Raw genomic sequence first — 16618 nt, 5'->3', positions numbered from 1 at the left:
CACACACACCATCGTTTCCTGTAATGCCAAACGCATCTCGCACTTCCCAATGGGAGTGAGTGGTACGCCTGCAGTGCCCACATGTCGCGAAGTGGAGCCCCAAGCTGAACCGGGATCACGCAACCGTAACTGACTTCTGGAGTGGTTTGTGCCTTGTTGCCAAGGCAACCGATGCTTGAGATTGTCAAAGAAATGGCGCTCGCTCCAGCGCTGAAAGCTCAGAGCCGCGACGGAGCATGTTTTGCCAACATTGCCGCTCTCCACCACGCGTCGCCCCAAGCTGAACTGGTCACATGATTGAAGCGTTTTGTGCACGGGTTCTCTATCGGATTAAAATGTCTTTTTCACATGCCGCCGGCAGCAATTACCACCGCCGCAAAATAAGACCCGGCACCAGCGGGGCCACATCTGATACGGCGCTTTTTGGATAAACAGTGCGCGGTGCATCAAGGGAACGAGCGCACGACCCTCCCCGTGCGGCTGCGAGTTCGCCGCCGATAAAAAGTCATGTGCCGCCAGCAACGTACACGGCGAAAGGGCAAGGCCAGGCCGCCGCATACATGCGGCCAGATTTTTCGTTCGCTTTTCCAGCCTTGAGCGGCGTGCGGGATTGTGTCAACAAAGCTTGCCCCTAGCAGACGACAGTCTGAGCAGCGGAATAGCGGAATTACGTCACCGCTGCGGAGTGCAGCATCATGGGAGGCAAGGCTTGCGCGCCGTCAACAGCGGAGAGTAAGTAGAAAGGAGGAGGAAACGCGGAGCGACGATAATGCGCGGTTTTTGATTTACGATTTCTCAGCTAATACTCATCGCTTTAACAAAATTCTTGCGGGAGGAGATTGCAAATACATTGCTCTATTTGGGTACATGTACATCCATGCATCGGCGGAAGGTATTTCAGGACCCCTTTAATATGGCGGCGGCCATGCAAGTGTGCTGAGGCAAAAGTTTACGCAAATTGAGTAAAAAAAAAAAAACGCACTTGAGCACTTTTTTGGACACTGTTAGCCTCAAATGGTTAGGTAGAATGCTGACAGGACTTGCAGCGAATTTCATTAATGTGGGATTGCTTTCCAAAAACGTTTCGTTGCCGCGAGAAGTGAAATACATGGGCGTCTAAGGATGTTTGCTGGGGATCTGGAAATATTTTGTTGCCACGGGAATTTCGTAGTCTGGGGATTTCGTTATCACGGGGTTTGACTGTATTCCCATGTGGTTGGCTGCAGAAATGGGTTAGATGAACCTCATAGCGCAGCTTTTTAGTGAGCAAGCATTGTTCCATGCAGTTCCAAAGGACAAGCCAAGGCATACGCAGTGGCATACTGCCCTCTGTGCCTTTGGGGATGTAACTGGTGCATTTTTCAAGCTTCAGTGTGGCTTTACCTTGCAGAACTCGAACCACCTTGCCATGTATGATGAGGGAGCTATGATGCAGCACTGCGAATGGCTTGAGGAGAATGCTGGCACCACAGAGGACGAAGCAAAGCGTCAGCGTCTTCTTGCAACAGCGAACAGGAGGCACAAGCAGCTACAGACAATGAGCGTGCAGGAGGCACTGACGACTTTTCCTTTTTTGTGTGTAGAGTCCACGGTACGTCAGTCGCATTTGGGGTGATGCGTGTTGTGTGATGCGTAATGAATTAAACTTCAATTGTTATTTCATTGCAGCTTCTGATGGAGTTTGAAGTTGTCTTTCAGAAGCGAATCGCCGATAAAATGGAAGCAGGCTTCGCTTCTCTGTCTGATATCATTCTGAAGCATGGCACTGAACGAGAGGTTGCCTCGTTCCTTGACGCAGCACAAGGTAAGCTTGATGCATTTTTCTGTACTTTATGTCCACTTATGTCATTGGGAACTTCGTCTTTCAGGTGATTGGTCATTGGTATGTTTTCAAGGCAGCTGGTAAAGGGACACATGAGTGGCTCTACGTAAACATTGGGGGATTACTCGTTTAGATTAAGCTCTGGAGTTCATAGGTCAAGTTTCGACCACTTTAGGTGCGTCTATGTGGATTCATTTAGTAGGAAAACCAATTCAAAAATGGTGTTCCCCTTTCTGCATCTTCCTTGCTGATTTTCTGTGGCATTTCTGATGACACGTACGCTTTTGCATTGGCTTTACTGCGCACATCACTGACCTGCCAACCACAGTGCCGGCAAAATCAGTTGGCCGGTTGCCATCGAGTCATTACGATTCGATCGTGCAGTTGAAACAGAGCCCCGTCCGGATTTGTGCGCAGAATGATATGCCTTTATTGAGTTAGTTTGCAGACTGTGTTCAGCTCAGTAAAGTTGACAAAACCAAAATAACTTCCCAGTAGCACATATGCGATACGTATGTTGGCTTACCATGCTTTTCACTGCAGCTGTAGCTGCTTATGCCTGTATGACTGGTACACCTGTACAAAATCTAAGGCTAGTTAAAGGCAGGAAAAATGCCGGTGATGTTACCGTATAATACGGAATATAGGTCGAGGCGGAATATCGGTCTACCCCCTCACCTTGTAGCCGAAAAATTTAAAAAAAATAATTAGGTACCAACCATTGTTTTATTGAGACTATAACTTGTTTCGTCTCGGATTACTCATTTAAAATTGTTTGAAGTATCGTCGGACGACTGCTTCTGGCTCGCTGTCACCCACACAACAGGTCGTCCTCAGTGCAGTCCAGGGAATTGCTTATGCAGCACTTCTTAAACACTCGCAAGACCATGTCATCGTGAAGCGAGCGCAAAGCATGGGACACTCGTGTGCAGACCGGAGCGACAGCCAGTCTGTGCAGGCGGTCAGCAAAGATCTTGGGGTATTCATTCGTAGAGACATCGCACGACGCTAGCAGATAAGATTTGCCCCTTTGTACAGCAGCACAGGTGCACAGAGCAGCGCCCATGAAACAAGGCCTTCCGAGCGTTGCATACCGAGAGCTGCCCCTTTAGCTAACGCCGCTAGCAACACTTCTTTTGGCGATACCGAACTGGCGCAAGGCGGACACGTCATTGGCCTTGGAAAACCCCCAACTTTTCTTTTAAATGCTGCTGTAAACTGGCACCAAGTGCCTAAACTCATTTTGAGCAAGAAGAAAATAGCATGCGCACATTCGCAAACAGCGAGAAGCGACAAAACAAAGATGGCGTCGCGTCCGATTGATGGTGGTGGCGATGGTGCCTTTGGGGTTTGGATGGGCTCGATGGGCTGCCTGGTCGCCAGATGACAACTGCCAGTGACTGCAATATAGGTCGAGGGGTGACTTTTCGGCAAATTTTTCAGTAAAAAATCTCGACCTATATTCCGCATTATACGGTAATCTATTTAAGCGATTCTGAAATGGGTGTCCGTGGGCCCCAAGGGCCTTTTAGGGGTCTGCGAAGCCTTCCCCGAACTCTCTTTCTAACCCCCCCCCCCTTCAACCATTGCTGTGGCTTTGCTGCATGAGACTTGCGTTTATTTTTTCTCCGTGTAGCACATCGTTTAAAATTGTCTTTTTGCACAACATGCCAGGTACGCAAAAAGGCAGACACATAAGAGGCAGCATATAGGCATTTGGGCGACTGTTAGTTGCAAGAGCAAATCTTTTGGCAATTGGAGGTGCATCGGCATAAAAGTCAGCCTCAAAAGGCCAACATTAAATATGCGCGGGCGACCTTAGCTGCATTTGCAAATTCCTCTACATTACAAATTGGATCTATATAGTTTATCGTAGAGCCCTTCATTTTTTTGCAAGCTTGAGAAGACATGATGTAAAAACAGCACGGTAGGACGAAATACACGAGGAAAGGAACCAGACAGGACGAGTCTGGTTTCTTTCCTCGTGTATTTCATCCTACCATGCTGTTTTTACATCATGTCGACCTACCAACTCGCCCAACTTTTCATCCTGCTGAAGCTTGAGAAGGATCCACAGCACATTCATAGTTGAGAACCGCCGATCTAGGTATTCAGGAATTAAAATAAACTGAATATTTTATCATGAGGCGTAAAACCTAGGTACGAGACGCACTTCTTCGCAAGGTGAAGTAGCAGACCAGGCTTCAGCACGACCACACAGTTGTGAGGGCTTTTGCTGCCTGAAGGAATGCATTCGCTGGTGATCAGATATTTGTGCGTACTAGAGGGAAGCTTAAAGCACAAGCATTATTCAAGAAATGCTCAGATAAGCACCTCGGAGCACTAAAGCTGAACAAGTAAACAGCAATGTGCGTAGACTAGGCAAAACAGTACAAAAAAAGACAAGGACAGAGAGAGATGCATGACAGAGACTGCGCTGAACTATCAACAGATATTATTTTGAAAGAGAGACGATATATATAGCCGTCCAACCTTAGGTTTATCTGCGCATGCGTAGAAAATTTAGTTCTTTCTCAGACAGGGGGATAGAGGTCATGCTGACGCATGCCTCGCTAAGTGTTAGGATCCGTTCTGATTCTACAATTTGACGTGAGGGCTGTGATTTGCACTTTCTAATGATGGAAGTGTGCTGTAATTCTGGCAAACAGTCCTTGCAATTCAAACAATGGCTTGCCAGAAAGCCTTCCGCATTTTTCCCCTCCCGTGCATTTTTTTACATTTTTCGCATGCTCCCTCGGCCTATCGTTGACGCATCTCCCAGTTTGGCCAACGTACACTTTTCCGCACGTTGAGGGAACTTGATAAGCTATCGGTGGATAGAATGCGCATGGACAATAAAACATACACATATGACCCCGTAACTGATACTGTTATCGCTTCTAACATATAGCGAAGGACAGGCGTCCACCCTTTGCGACCTAAGAACCACTTAACTAAAGAATTGCCGTCGTTATCGGTTATGTACACTAACATTCGAAGCTTACTTCCTAAGCGCGACCAGTTATGCTCTTACTTGAACGACAGTAATAGCAACATCTTGGTGCTAACTGAAACTTGGTTACAATCTGACATCAGTGATAGCGAACTTTTTAACGAAAAGAGGAACTACAGCGTTTACAGATACGATAGAACACACAGGAGGGGTGGTGGTGTTCTGCTCGCAGTTAGAAACGGGATAACGTTGTTTTCCGTTGAAACGAATGCTTCGGTTGAAATAACTTGGGCTGCATGCGTGACGGCATCCGCTAAGGTCTTAATAGGCGTCTGCTACCGTCCACCTGACTCCGATCCATCCTTCTTGAAGGAACTGCGTGAAAGTATATCTTGTGCCTTGAAACAATGCCCTGCTGATATAGTCTACCTTTTCGGGGACTTTAATTTCCCTCTCATTGATTGGTCGCTCCTCTCAGCCCCCTGTAGCACTTCAACCGAATTCATTAACTTAACCCTAGACTTCAACCTTGTTCAAGTTATAGACGAACACGCTCGAGGGTCTAACATCTTAGATCTTGTATTAACCACTGCACCGGAAAGCATAGGATCCGTATCATAAATCGATGGGTTCAGCGATCATAAGCTCCTTCAGTTTACATTTCACACTCCTTTAAAATTTCCCGGTGCCATCATTAAAAAAATACGCAATTATAACAAAGGTAATTACAGGGAAATGAATGCAGAATTGGAGGAATTCTTCAATGAATCCTTCCTACCCTCATTCAGTTCCCGGTCTGTGGATGACAGCTGGGTGCTCTTCTAGAACAAGATAGCCGAACTGGTCGACAAACACGTGCCTTTAATAACAATAAAAAATGATCAGTCTAATCCGTGGTTCAACAGACAACTCAGAAACATGCGAAACAAAAAGAAACGATGGTATAAGAGTGCCAAATCGACTTCCAGTACGCCGTCATGGGCCAAATATAAGGAATTTCTGAGAACTTTTAACTCTGCAGTACAGAGTGCCAAACAAAAATACTTTTCTGAGGATTTACCTTCGCTGTTAAAAAATAACCCCAGAAAGTTTTGGAAGACAATTTCAAACAATCGTTCTAATAATGACATTGTATTACATGGTGACAACGGTGTTCCCCTTCAGGAACATGCGTGTACGCGTGCATTCAACCATTTCTTCTCGTCGGTATTCACTCAGGAAGATCATTCCACCATACCCATGGTTCCCGAATCCGATTACAGATATATGCAGCCAATTAATATTACTCCTGAAGGCATCGCTTCACTAATTGGCAGTCTTAAAGTCTCCACTTCATCTGGTGTCGATAACATCAATTAAAAAATATTAAAGAACACTGTGCACATCTCTAGTCAAATTCTGTTCCATATTTTCAGTAAATCATTGACATCAGGTCAGTTACCTGCCGACTGGAAAATCGCCAAGGTTGTTCCCATTTTCAAATCCAATAACAAACATGCACCTGAAAATTATCGCCCGATTTCTTTGACGTGCATATGCTGTAAATTACGGGAGCACATTATTGCATCTAATGTGTATAAACACCTCAAATCCAACAACTTTTTTTCGTCCATCAGCATGGTTTCTGAAAAGGCCTGTCATGTGATACACAACTGCTGGAATTTACAACCGACCTACACTCTAACATGAATGCTAACCAACAAACAGACCGCATTTTCTTTGATTTTTCAAAAGCGTTCGACCGTGTTGCTCAGTCCCGCCTCATTACAAAATTATCAGCCCTTTGCCTGGATTCTTTAACTTTATCATGGATTCGAAACTTTCTGTCTATGCGCCAACAATTTACCGTGGTCAACAACTTTTCTTCACACCTCGCTGATGTTACTTCTGGAGTTCCGCAGGGCAGCGTCCTGGGCCCGTTACTGTTCCTGATCTACATAAATGACCTGCCCCTCAACATCTCATCACGGATACGACTCTTTGCTGACGATTGTATTATATATCGTACGATTACTAGCCTTAATGACCACCTTTCCTTACAAAATGACTTAAACATAATCTACAATTGGTGTAATACATGGCAAATGTCACTTAATTTGAGTAAATGCAAAGTAATATGTTTTAGTCGGAAACACGATAGTTCAAATTTTCTTTCTTCCATCAACCACAGTGCAGTTTCGCAAGCCGCTTCCTATAAATATCTTGGTGTTCATCTAACACCTAATCTCTCTTGGAGTACCCACATTTCCGCCATCTGCGCAAAGGCTTCTAAATCACTCGGTTATCTGCGACGAAATTTACGATGCGCACCAGCCCTTGTCCGCAAACATGCGTATCTAACCTTTATTCGTCCACAGCTAGAATTCGCGTCGGCAATCTGGTCCCCTCACCAAAACTACCCAATCGTCCAGCTGGAATCTATTCAAAACAGAGCCGCCAGATTTATTACATGCAAGTACGACCGTTATCTTAGCGTTACCCAAATCAAGCAAGAGTTATCACTTCAGCCGCTAGATAGCCGTCGTACTATTGCGCTATTATGCCTTTTTCATAAATACATAGTTCGCGTTAGACCTAACCCGCTTCCTCTTAACGCCCCAGTACGTACGTCACGACGCCTTCATAATAGTCATAGTTTCACGCGCATTTTTGGCAAGACGCTTGCTTTCAATTCATCGGCATTGCCTCGAGCAATCATGCACTGGAATGATCTTCCTGACCAAATTGCATCCATACTTAGTCAAGATAGCTTTACCGAAAATCTGCACCGACATTTTTCTTGGTAATTGTGTAATGATGAATTGCTAGAATAATATTGTTACTGTTTATGGGTGTTTCCCCCTTGTATTTGTGTTTTTGTGATGTTTTTGATTCCACAAAAACCCTGTGCGTTTGTGATAACTGTCTGTTAGAAACGTGTATGACGTGTTTCATTCACGTCTGTAAGCCGATTACCCAAACTCTATATTGTGTACTTGTCTTTTCTTCTTTTTCCCCACTATTTTTTTTTTTTATGTTCTTTCAAAAATGTAACCCCCCTTACTCAATGCTCTTCAATGGGCCTGTAAGGTATAATAAATAAATAAATACCCCTTCTGCACATTCAACAAAAGGTGCGGCAGCCACTTTCCTGGGTTGCTTGCAAGTTGCTTCGAGAACACTCTTGGCAAATCTTGCCCACACTGTCTCATGGACGCGTTCAGCCAACAAGCCCAAAGACTGCTGAATGCCAGATACCCTCAGCACCTGCTGGTGTCGGTCGCAGAGAGCCTTTGGGCAAAAATTCGCGCCAAGCCACAACTGTGCAATGTCCGCGAAGAGCGTAGGCAGAGGGCAGCTGGGATACCCTACGTACACGCAATTTCACGAAGTCTGAAAAAAAGCGGCCCAGAGGTATGAAGTGGATGTTGTCTTCTCTGCCCCTCACAAGCTTTCTAAGCTCCGCAAAATGACTGACCCAGAGGCAACCCAGCAAAGGGGCTGCGGCACAAAACATTGGTGACCTTTTGTTGAATGTGTTGAAATAAAAGTTTGAATGTTGAAAATAAAAGTTTGTTATATTCAAAAGATTTTGTGTTCTGTAGTGCCCCCAGTGCTTGTCCGGGAGCAAACGATGCTTTATTCACTGCGAAATTCATCAATTTAAGCTAAAATTTTGAATCTCGCACCAAAACGTCTGTTTGAACGACGTTTGCAATGTCGTCATAAGAACAGGTCTTTCAGCTAAACTTGGTGTGGAGCGGTGACTTGCTTATGTTTTAGTCAACCTAGATGGCACCACCACACCGCAGCGAGCCGTTTTCTGCCTTTGGTTTGTCTTGGACCGTATTTAAACCTGGCTCGTTTTTGTTCATGGAGAAAATAATAGTTTCGTGAAACATGGTGCTCGCTCGACAAAATATGGCCACGTAAGACACCGTTTCTTGCGTCAGTCTGCCAGTGTTGTCTGAGACAACCCCAAAGCCCGCAGTGCTATGCATCTAAACCAAGCATAGTGCGCGCATTACCAACAGCAGTACGCATCGATGCTTCTATATTTACGTGTGCTTTCGTAACTTCCCCTGTTTGTCCCACCATTCTTACTGATATAAAAAGAATGTGCCCTAAATTGAAGCGCAAATAGCTGGTCCGGCAAGTTTATAAATTCTGCCTAATTTGCATTCGCTTTTTCCAGCCTCTACCAATCGCAGAGCTGGCTGGTACTATGACACCATAGGTTCTGTTGCAGGAAATGAACTGGTGGCTCGTATGGCCATTCCCTTTTTTCCTGATTATACAGCTTATTTGAGCGATGTTTATGTTAAAAGTGGTGTCCGCATGATTCTAACGAGGCAATCTTTTGAATGAACCAAACTTGTGCATTTTGTCCTCACGGCCCCTTTAACATGTGGAAAAGTGTACGCTGGCCAAACTGGGAGATGCGTCAACGATAGGCTGAGGGAGAACGCGAACATTGTAAAAAATACGCTGAAAGGGAAAGATGCGGAGGGCTTCCTTGCAAGCCATTGTTTAAATTGCAAGGGCTGTTTGCCAGAATTGCAATACACTTCCATCATTAGAAAGTGCAAATCACAGCCCTCACGTCAAATTGTTGAATTAGAACGGGTCCTGACGCTTGGTGAGGCATGCGTCAGCATGGCCTCTATCACCCTGTCTGAGAAAGAACTAAATTTTCTACGCATGCGCAGAGAAACCTCAGGTTGGACGGTGTATATTTCATCTCTCTTTCAAAATAACATAACATAACAAAACTTTATTACAGAAGGTAGACGTGTCAGTCAGCATGGAAAGAAAGAAAGGTGGGGGGGGAGGGGAGGGGAGGGGATTTAAAGGTTACATTCGGCGGTCGACTCCTGAGGAGCGTGCGAACTCCCACAGAGAAAGCAGAGTCTGCCGTGCAGTGGTGGGTTGCAGCAGGGTTGTCCACTCCACAATCCATTGGACGCCGGGCGGCTAGTGGAGTGGACAACCCCGCTGCAGTAAATAAAATCAGTTGATAGTTCAGCGCAGTCCCTGTTGCGTATCTCTCTCTGTCCTTGAGTGTGTGTGTGTGTTTTTCTTCTTCTCTTTTTCTTTTTTTTTTTTTTTTTTTTTGCACTGTTTTGCCTAGATTATGTACCAACCCGCACAGTTTTCCACATTAAGCTATGTGCAACATGGGATAGGCCTTGGCATGTATACGTGTTATCTCTGAGGGGTTGTGCATGTCCCCATAGCTTAGTCGATATGGAGCACTAGGCGTGTGGTGTTGCTCTGTGTGGCTTTGAATTCGCACTGGGGTTCTTTTCTGGCCGAAGGAGAAGTGTAGTACAACAAGCAGGCTAGATCATGCTGCTTCTACTAACACACCTCAGCTCCTAAAGCATCTTCTAAAATGTGGTCTTCGTGCTGGCATGGGTACTTGATGGCTTGCTTTCTGGCGTTCTGTTGCTGATAGACATTCACATATTTCCACTTGCTTGTTAACTTGCTTGCTTGCTTAGAAGGTTCGTTGTAGCTTTGTAAGCACTTTAATACTTTTCAGGAGCAGTAAAACTGCTTTCTTGGTATTTCCAAGTATTACAAGCAAGTATTGCAGTGGGTGCACGCTTGCTCTGTGTTCTATAATTAATAGATCAGCGATATGGAGTCCAGTTTTGACAGAGGATTTTATGATGCCATGCTGTTTAAAAATTTGCAAGCCACCATCTTTTTGTTCTGTTTACTGTACATAACCTGGCACAATTGCAAGTGGAACATTTTGACAGAGTGTAGTCTTATCATAAAACTGCCTTTTCAAAACCTTTGCAGAAGATGGCATTCGGGCCGTGCTTGCATTCATGGCCGACAGATGTGCGGATTCGTTCGAGGCCATTTTGACCGAGGTAAGTTTTAGGTAACAGTTGAGCCAAGGTGTAAAGAACTAAGCGCAGCAGACACAATATGGGAAGTTAAAAAGAATGCTGTTAGCTAAATTTCGCACAACTGATAGACTGATTTGCCTTGCTACGCCAAATGTAATGTACAGTTGACAACAATTATCCCAAATGGCCAAAGCATCAGTGGCGTAGCCAGGGGGAGGCTGACCGGGCGTCAGCCCCCCCCCCCCCCCCCCCCCCCCCCCCCCCCTCTTCCCCCCCAAATTTTTCCGGCCGGTGCCGTGCTGCCTGTTATGCCTGGTACGTCGTCTGGGAACAAAGGTGCATAACCTTCGGACGGGCCGCTATTGAAAGCATTCACGACTCAATTGCTGTCTTAACGCATTGGTGCTTACACAAAACGAAGCGCCCGGGTCAGGATAATTGCGGAGGGGTGCAGCTCCAAAAGCAATGGCGCCCTCTGGTACGCTCAGCGCACGGGATGCCAGAGGTGTGCGTTGTGTCCCTTTGGGTGTGGCATGTCGCCACACAGAATAATTGGTCGGCTGAGTCGTTCTCAGCAAAGGAGAGTGACTCTTCGCGGTGTGGGCGGGGAAGCAACGAGTGGTCCGCACTAACTGTTTCAAAAAAAAAGAGAGACCGCCGACCAGTGATGGGCAAAGACTAAGATGAAGGGCTGAAAGGGAAAAGACGATCTTTGTATGCGTAAGCAGAACCACATGCAAGCGCGGTGCAATACATTCAATACTCCTGCTAGTCAACTTAAGAAAGCGATGGGTCAGCGTATTCGGCGAAATGTGTGTGCTTTGGGTGGATGAATGTCGTGGGTGGGCAGAGGGCCTTTGTGGGTGAGGCGCACAGCAAAGTATGCCCCTCTCCTGCGCGTCAGCCCTTCCTTTTTTTTTCATGTTTCTGTGGAGCCCAGGACGGTGTTGGCGTGGCGTGCGCGCACTGCGTGTCCCCTTCTGAAAGCGGTGTTGCAGACGGTCATTTTTTCCTCCGTGACTATCCAGATTCGTTCGGCGGTATTTTTCGCTGGAAACTGGGGAACAGCGAGTTGACAAAAAGGGCACGCTGCGGCTCGCCGAGTGAGTTCCAGACTATCCTAAACGTGAAGGCACGACGGTCACCAGCCCTGCCATAGGCAGACGGCGGTCACGACAGTAACAAATTCCCGATGGCCATTGTCGACGTCGGTCGCAACCAAAGCCCCTCCATTGCGTCCACGGCCGCTCTTTCTCTGGGCGGCGGCTGCCCGGAGCAGTGTATATTCTTGTTGCTTTTAAAGGGTCACTGAAGGCAACCAGCAAGTTGTTTTCAAACGAAAGTCGGACCTCCCCATAGCCACTTCAGCATTGATTTAGTGCCAAGATGCCTAATTGCTGAGAAATCGCTATTCAAATGCTGATCAAACGTGACGCAAACAGCGACTGCAGTCGCTGTTTGCATCATGATAAACTGGAAGCAAGTGAAGCAGCGGTGATGTATAGCAATATAGAAGCAACCGAATACAACGTTACCACATACCAAGCAGCTTTTGGTCAGTTTCAGTCAAATCACTCATGCTTTCCCAAACTCCCACGTCATTTGCAGTTCCAAGCCACTGAGCAAAATTTTCCTCCGTGGGAGCCATGATCAGTATTGACGCTTTGTTGAAGATTGGCCTTTTGAGGCCACGCAAGTGTTAGTGCCAAACGAACTGCTTGTGCATAGTTCGCGTGCCTCCTTGGAAAGCGGTACTGCCACCCCAAGTATGGACGAGTAGCACCGTTCAGCGGCAGCCAAGAAAGAACTTGTGCACGTCAGACCATTTAAGCCCTTCCGACGAAGTGGTGCGTTGTCGCGATTTTCAACCTTATTTAAAAAAAAAAAGTGATGCATAAGAGGGGTATAATAGTGTTCTCTGTGAGCTAATCTATCAATCTAAAGAAACTTGCTTTTTAACTTCAGTGCCATTTTAAGTTGTGCTCGAGTGTATTGTGCGGTAGCAATATCTTTTTTATTGCTGCAAAAACCAAAGCAGTTGGTATACTGACGCTTGGTTTTATGAAGCCTTTGCATTCCTGATTTAAGTACTGAAATTCGCAGAGAACCTGGCCTAACAATTTTATGACTACGTATGCCGAATTGTTAAAGTCCTTTAGGGTTCATTTAACCATAGTGTTTGCTTTGGGTTTTATATGAGGGGTGTTTTGCTTTTTCAGGCAGACGTTCCTTTTGCTCCCTGCCTCCTGTCAGCAAACGGGGAAGTGAGCCTCCACATCGACGGCGAGCTTGTCTTGACTGCGTCTTCGTTGCTGGGGGGGCTGTGTTGTCTGTTTGCGTCATTCTGGGTTTTCAACATCCAGTATCCCAAGAGGGCGCACAGGGTCCTCACATTTGTGGAGCATGCCTTCTTGGGCCTCGCAAGCACCAAACCACGTGTGAAGGCCTTAGAACTCATTAACTTCTACCGCATCAATTCCACTCACTAATACTTTAGTTGTTTCAATCCTGTAGCCATTGGAATGTTGTCAAAAAGATGTGTATTCTTATGTTCCTTTTTTTTTTTTTTTTTACTGAACATGAGATATTTGATGGGCCATTCTGTATGCTAATAATACAACCATCTTTTAGTGAATCAATAATGTTAATGAACCAACTTTAACTTTTAAGAATTATCTAAATAATGTTGCCAACTGGTGCCAAATGAATCAATTAAAAATTTTTTGAAAGACACGAATTTCACGGCTGTTTGTTCTCGCTCTAAAGAAGCTGTCGCGTTGCCACCCATTCTGTTTTATATCCTTGCAATTCACCCTTCAGACTTGGTCACTTTTCTTGGTGTTGTACTAGACAAACACGTGCGTATCAAACTTGTATCTAACATTGCCGTTGGCATTCGTGTCTTGATCAAAACGCACTGTTATTTTCCACAGGATATTCTTTGTTCTTTATGTAACTCATTTATCCATAACCATCTCTGCTGTCTGTCACCTGGTACATCATTTATCTCTTGTGCATTTCCCACCTACAAAATCAAGCACTGCACATGATTACTTTAATTCCATTTAGACTGTCTTACAATATTACTATGACCTTCCCATTCTGCCGTTAGCGCTTGAGTTTGAACTCAGAAAGTAAGCACGTTGGTATTTCGTTCTCAGAATAATGGCCTTCAGATTAGTTGCATTAGTAAGAACTACTTGACTAATAGAAACTGCACCCGCTTTTCACATCACTCTAACCTATTACTTCCTCAAGTGAAAACCAACTAGGAGAAACATACAGCTTATTTCTCAGCAGTTGCTTTGTGGAGCTTGTTACCTTTCATCATTGAATCGATACACAACTCTCGCTCATTTCACCACCAATTGAAAAAAAAATGTTTTTTGTTGTAAACCACTGCAACCCTTCTTTTTTTCACTTTGTGTTCTTGTAAGTACTGATGTGTTCTTGATCCGCTAGTATTGTATTATGATTTCGCTTACCATGCGGTTGTGTTTGTGCCTATCTTTTTTTTCGCGTATTTCCAGCTCTTGTAATAATATTGTTGTAAAATATTGTTTCTAAGTTTTTATTCAACTAGCATTGTATTGCTGTTTCCCATTCATAACTGGCCTGTTGTTTAGCAATGTACAATTTGTGCTTTCTCATAGGAGGTCGCCCTGAGTTTTTACTTCGGAACCTTTTTGTGTACAACATGTACCCTGTAAACTTGTGTGCGCGAAAGTTCATTTTGAAATAAACCTGAAACCGAGAAAAACCTTGTGAAATAAATACCCGCACAGGGAACTAGAAATTCCTCTTGTGACCTTGAAAAAGCCCCTCGGAAGGCCTACAAAAGTCCCCAAACTTTCGTGAAACTCCATTCAAAAGAAATAAATGCTTCCCTTGAATCTCCTAAAACCTGTCATCAAGAAGCCTACAGAACTCCCCAAGCTTTCATACAACTCCATTCAAAAGAAAATGCTTCCCTTGAACATCTTAAAAACTCCCCTAAAATAACAAGTACCCTCCAGTGAGCCAAAACAGACTCCTACTCAACCACCTGAAAATTCTATAAACATCACTTAAAAACGCCCTTGAGGAAGTAAAAAATACTTTATTTTAATCTTAAAATTCTCCAAGCATTTCTTAAATCTTCCTAAATACCACCTTTCTATCTCCTAAAAACATTGTTTTGGGGAGGTAAAAGAAACCTCCCTGCCCCATGTAAAAAAACTCATAGAAGCAGGATCACTAGAGGACAGGCAATTTATAACCTCTCGGGAGTATACATTTTTTGAGGGTCCGTACTATAACGGCGCCCTATATAAGTGCGAAGAATAGCAGCTGGTGATAGTTAACCGGGAGCCTAAATGCGACAGGCAGATAATGGGGCAATAAACAATCCTGCATAGACTACGGCCTGGTCTCTGAGCACACGTACGAGCGTGTAAATGAAATGGCGATCGATGAAGAAGCAAAAAGCATCCTGGGTAATATGTCGCGTATAATCCCGAAATTCGACAGTGGAGGGGCAGGCACTATAGGCAGAACACAGCGGAAATCAGGAACCAGAAATTAAGCGAAAAAGAGACCATAGACATGGTTAATAACTTCGAAAGAGAATCGGAGACCCAGCCCACAAAAGTGGGAATATGACGAGCTTGTATGTAAAAAGAAACAGACAGTCAAGAATAAAAACCGTTGGAGGGGTAAAAAAACCATTAAGCTGGTGGGACAAGGATATCAAACTGGCTATAGAAGAAAGAAATGGGATGTCAGAAAGGAGAGGTGCAGCCGGTACCGAGAAGAGAAATTAGATGTACAAAAACTAGTACAAGCAAAAAAATTCCCGCGCCTTCCCGCGAGGGGAACACGAGTAAATGCAGAGCATTGGGGCCTCAGTACTGATTGAAGGCAGTGTTGCTTCCGTCGCTTCTTCCGTGATGCTGGAGTAGCAGACGCGAGTAAACGTGGGCACGAGCGTCAACCAAGGAAGGAAGGAGCAACGCAGTGACTGAAACACGAGCGACCGCTAGCCGCTATATTTGCAGCGCGCGCAGTAGAGGAAGAGCAGTACGGGGGGCAGAGCGCGCATGCGCAAGCAGCGCGCGCCCTTCCACGACCCACCGCGCTGCTATCACGCACCTGTTAGGCCGAGACCGCGACGGAGCGAACGGGCTGACTACGACGCATGCGCGCGCCAGCTGCTGTTGAGAGAGAGGAGGGAAGGAGAGGGGCACCTGCTGCGGACGCGAAACTGTTGACACCGTCCGACGCAGGAACAGGCGAGGCTAAGAAATGCTCTGCATTTAAAATTAAAAGTGCGAGTGAACTATGGGTGTCAGATATACGTACCAAGAATAAAAGCGCCCCCCAAAATATCTGGAATCATTTAAAAGCATTGAGAACGACGACTGAAGAGGTGCAGGCTCGGATACTACATGAGGACGGTAACGTTTACTTTGGAGAGCGTGCTTTAAGTTATCTTCGTGTAGTCACTGCAAGTACTTTTAGTCAAACAGGCGAAATATCTCGGGACCGGACACAGGTGGTCAATAGGAGCACGACAGGTGAAAAATTTAATATGGAATTTTCGAACTAGGAAAAGGCAGAGCAAAGTGTTCCCAAAAATACAGCAACAGGACCGGACGGAATATCAATAGAGCTTCATGATATAACAGCGCAGGGAACTAGACGATGAGCAGAGAGACGCGGGACAAGGACAGAAAGGCACGGGACGAGCGCTGTCCCGTGACTTTCTGGTTTTCGTCTCGTTCTCTGAGCTGTTATATCATGATTCCAAACCAACTGGCCCAAATTTTCCCTTTGCAATTGAGCTTATCAACCGGCTGAGACCAGCGGGAAAGGCACACTTGCATAAGGCCATCGATAGCGCTATAAAATCTGAGAGAATTCCAATGCAATGGCGCGAAAACAGAATGAGTTTGATTAGTAAAGGCAAGGGAGAGAAGGACAAGGCTAGCTCATACAGGCCGATTACTGTAACCTCAGTGC

The 16618-nt window shown here is 45.4% G+C and overlaps 1 protein-coding gene across 1 annotated transcript in view; it reads left to right on the top strand.

Moving 5' to 3' along the window:
• Positions 1–14378, top strand: part of LOC144150094 (sterile alpha motif domain-containing protein 3-like) — a 37148-nt gene extending 22770 nt beyond the window's left edge. Inside the window, exons 7-10 of the mRNA XM_077681907.1 lie at positions 1391–1591; positions 1669–1804; positions 10566–10639; positions 12838–14378. Coding sequence (XP_077538033.1) covers positions 1391–1591; positions 1669–1804; positions 10566–10639; positions 12838–13107 — 681 coding nt within the window. The 3' untranslated portion in view covers positions 13108–14378. The remainder of the gene's footprint in view (positions 1–1390; positions 1592–1668; positions 1805–10565; positions 10640–12837) is intronic.
• The last annotated feature ends 2240 nt before the right edge of the window (positions 14379–16618 follow it).

This window comes from Haemaphysalis longicornis, unplaced genomic scaffold (genome assembly GCF_048455015.1).
Source record: "Haemaphysalis longicornis isolate Haplotype H1 unplaced genomic scaffold, Haemaphysalis longicornis Haplotype H1 scaffold_8, whole genome shotgun sequence".
In the NCBI taxonomy this organism is placed as follows: domain Eukaryota; kingdom Metazoa; phylum Arthropoda; class Arachnida; order Ixodida; family Ixodidae; genus Haemaphysalis; species Haemaphysalis longicornis.
This window is presented reverse-complemented; position numbering and strand designations above follow the sequence as displayed.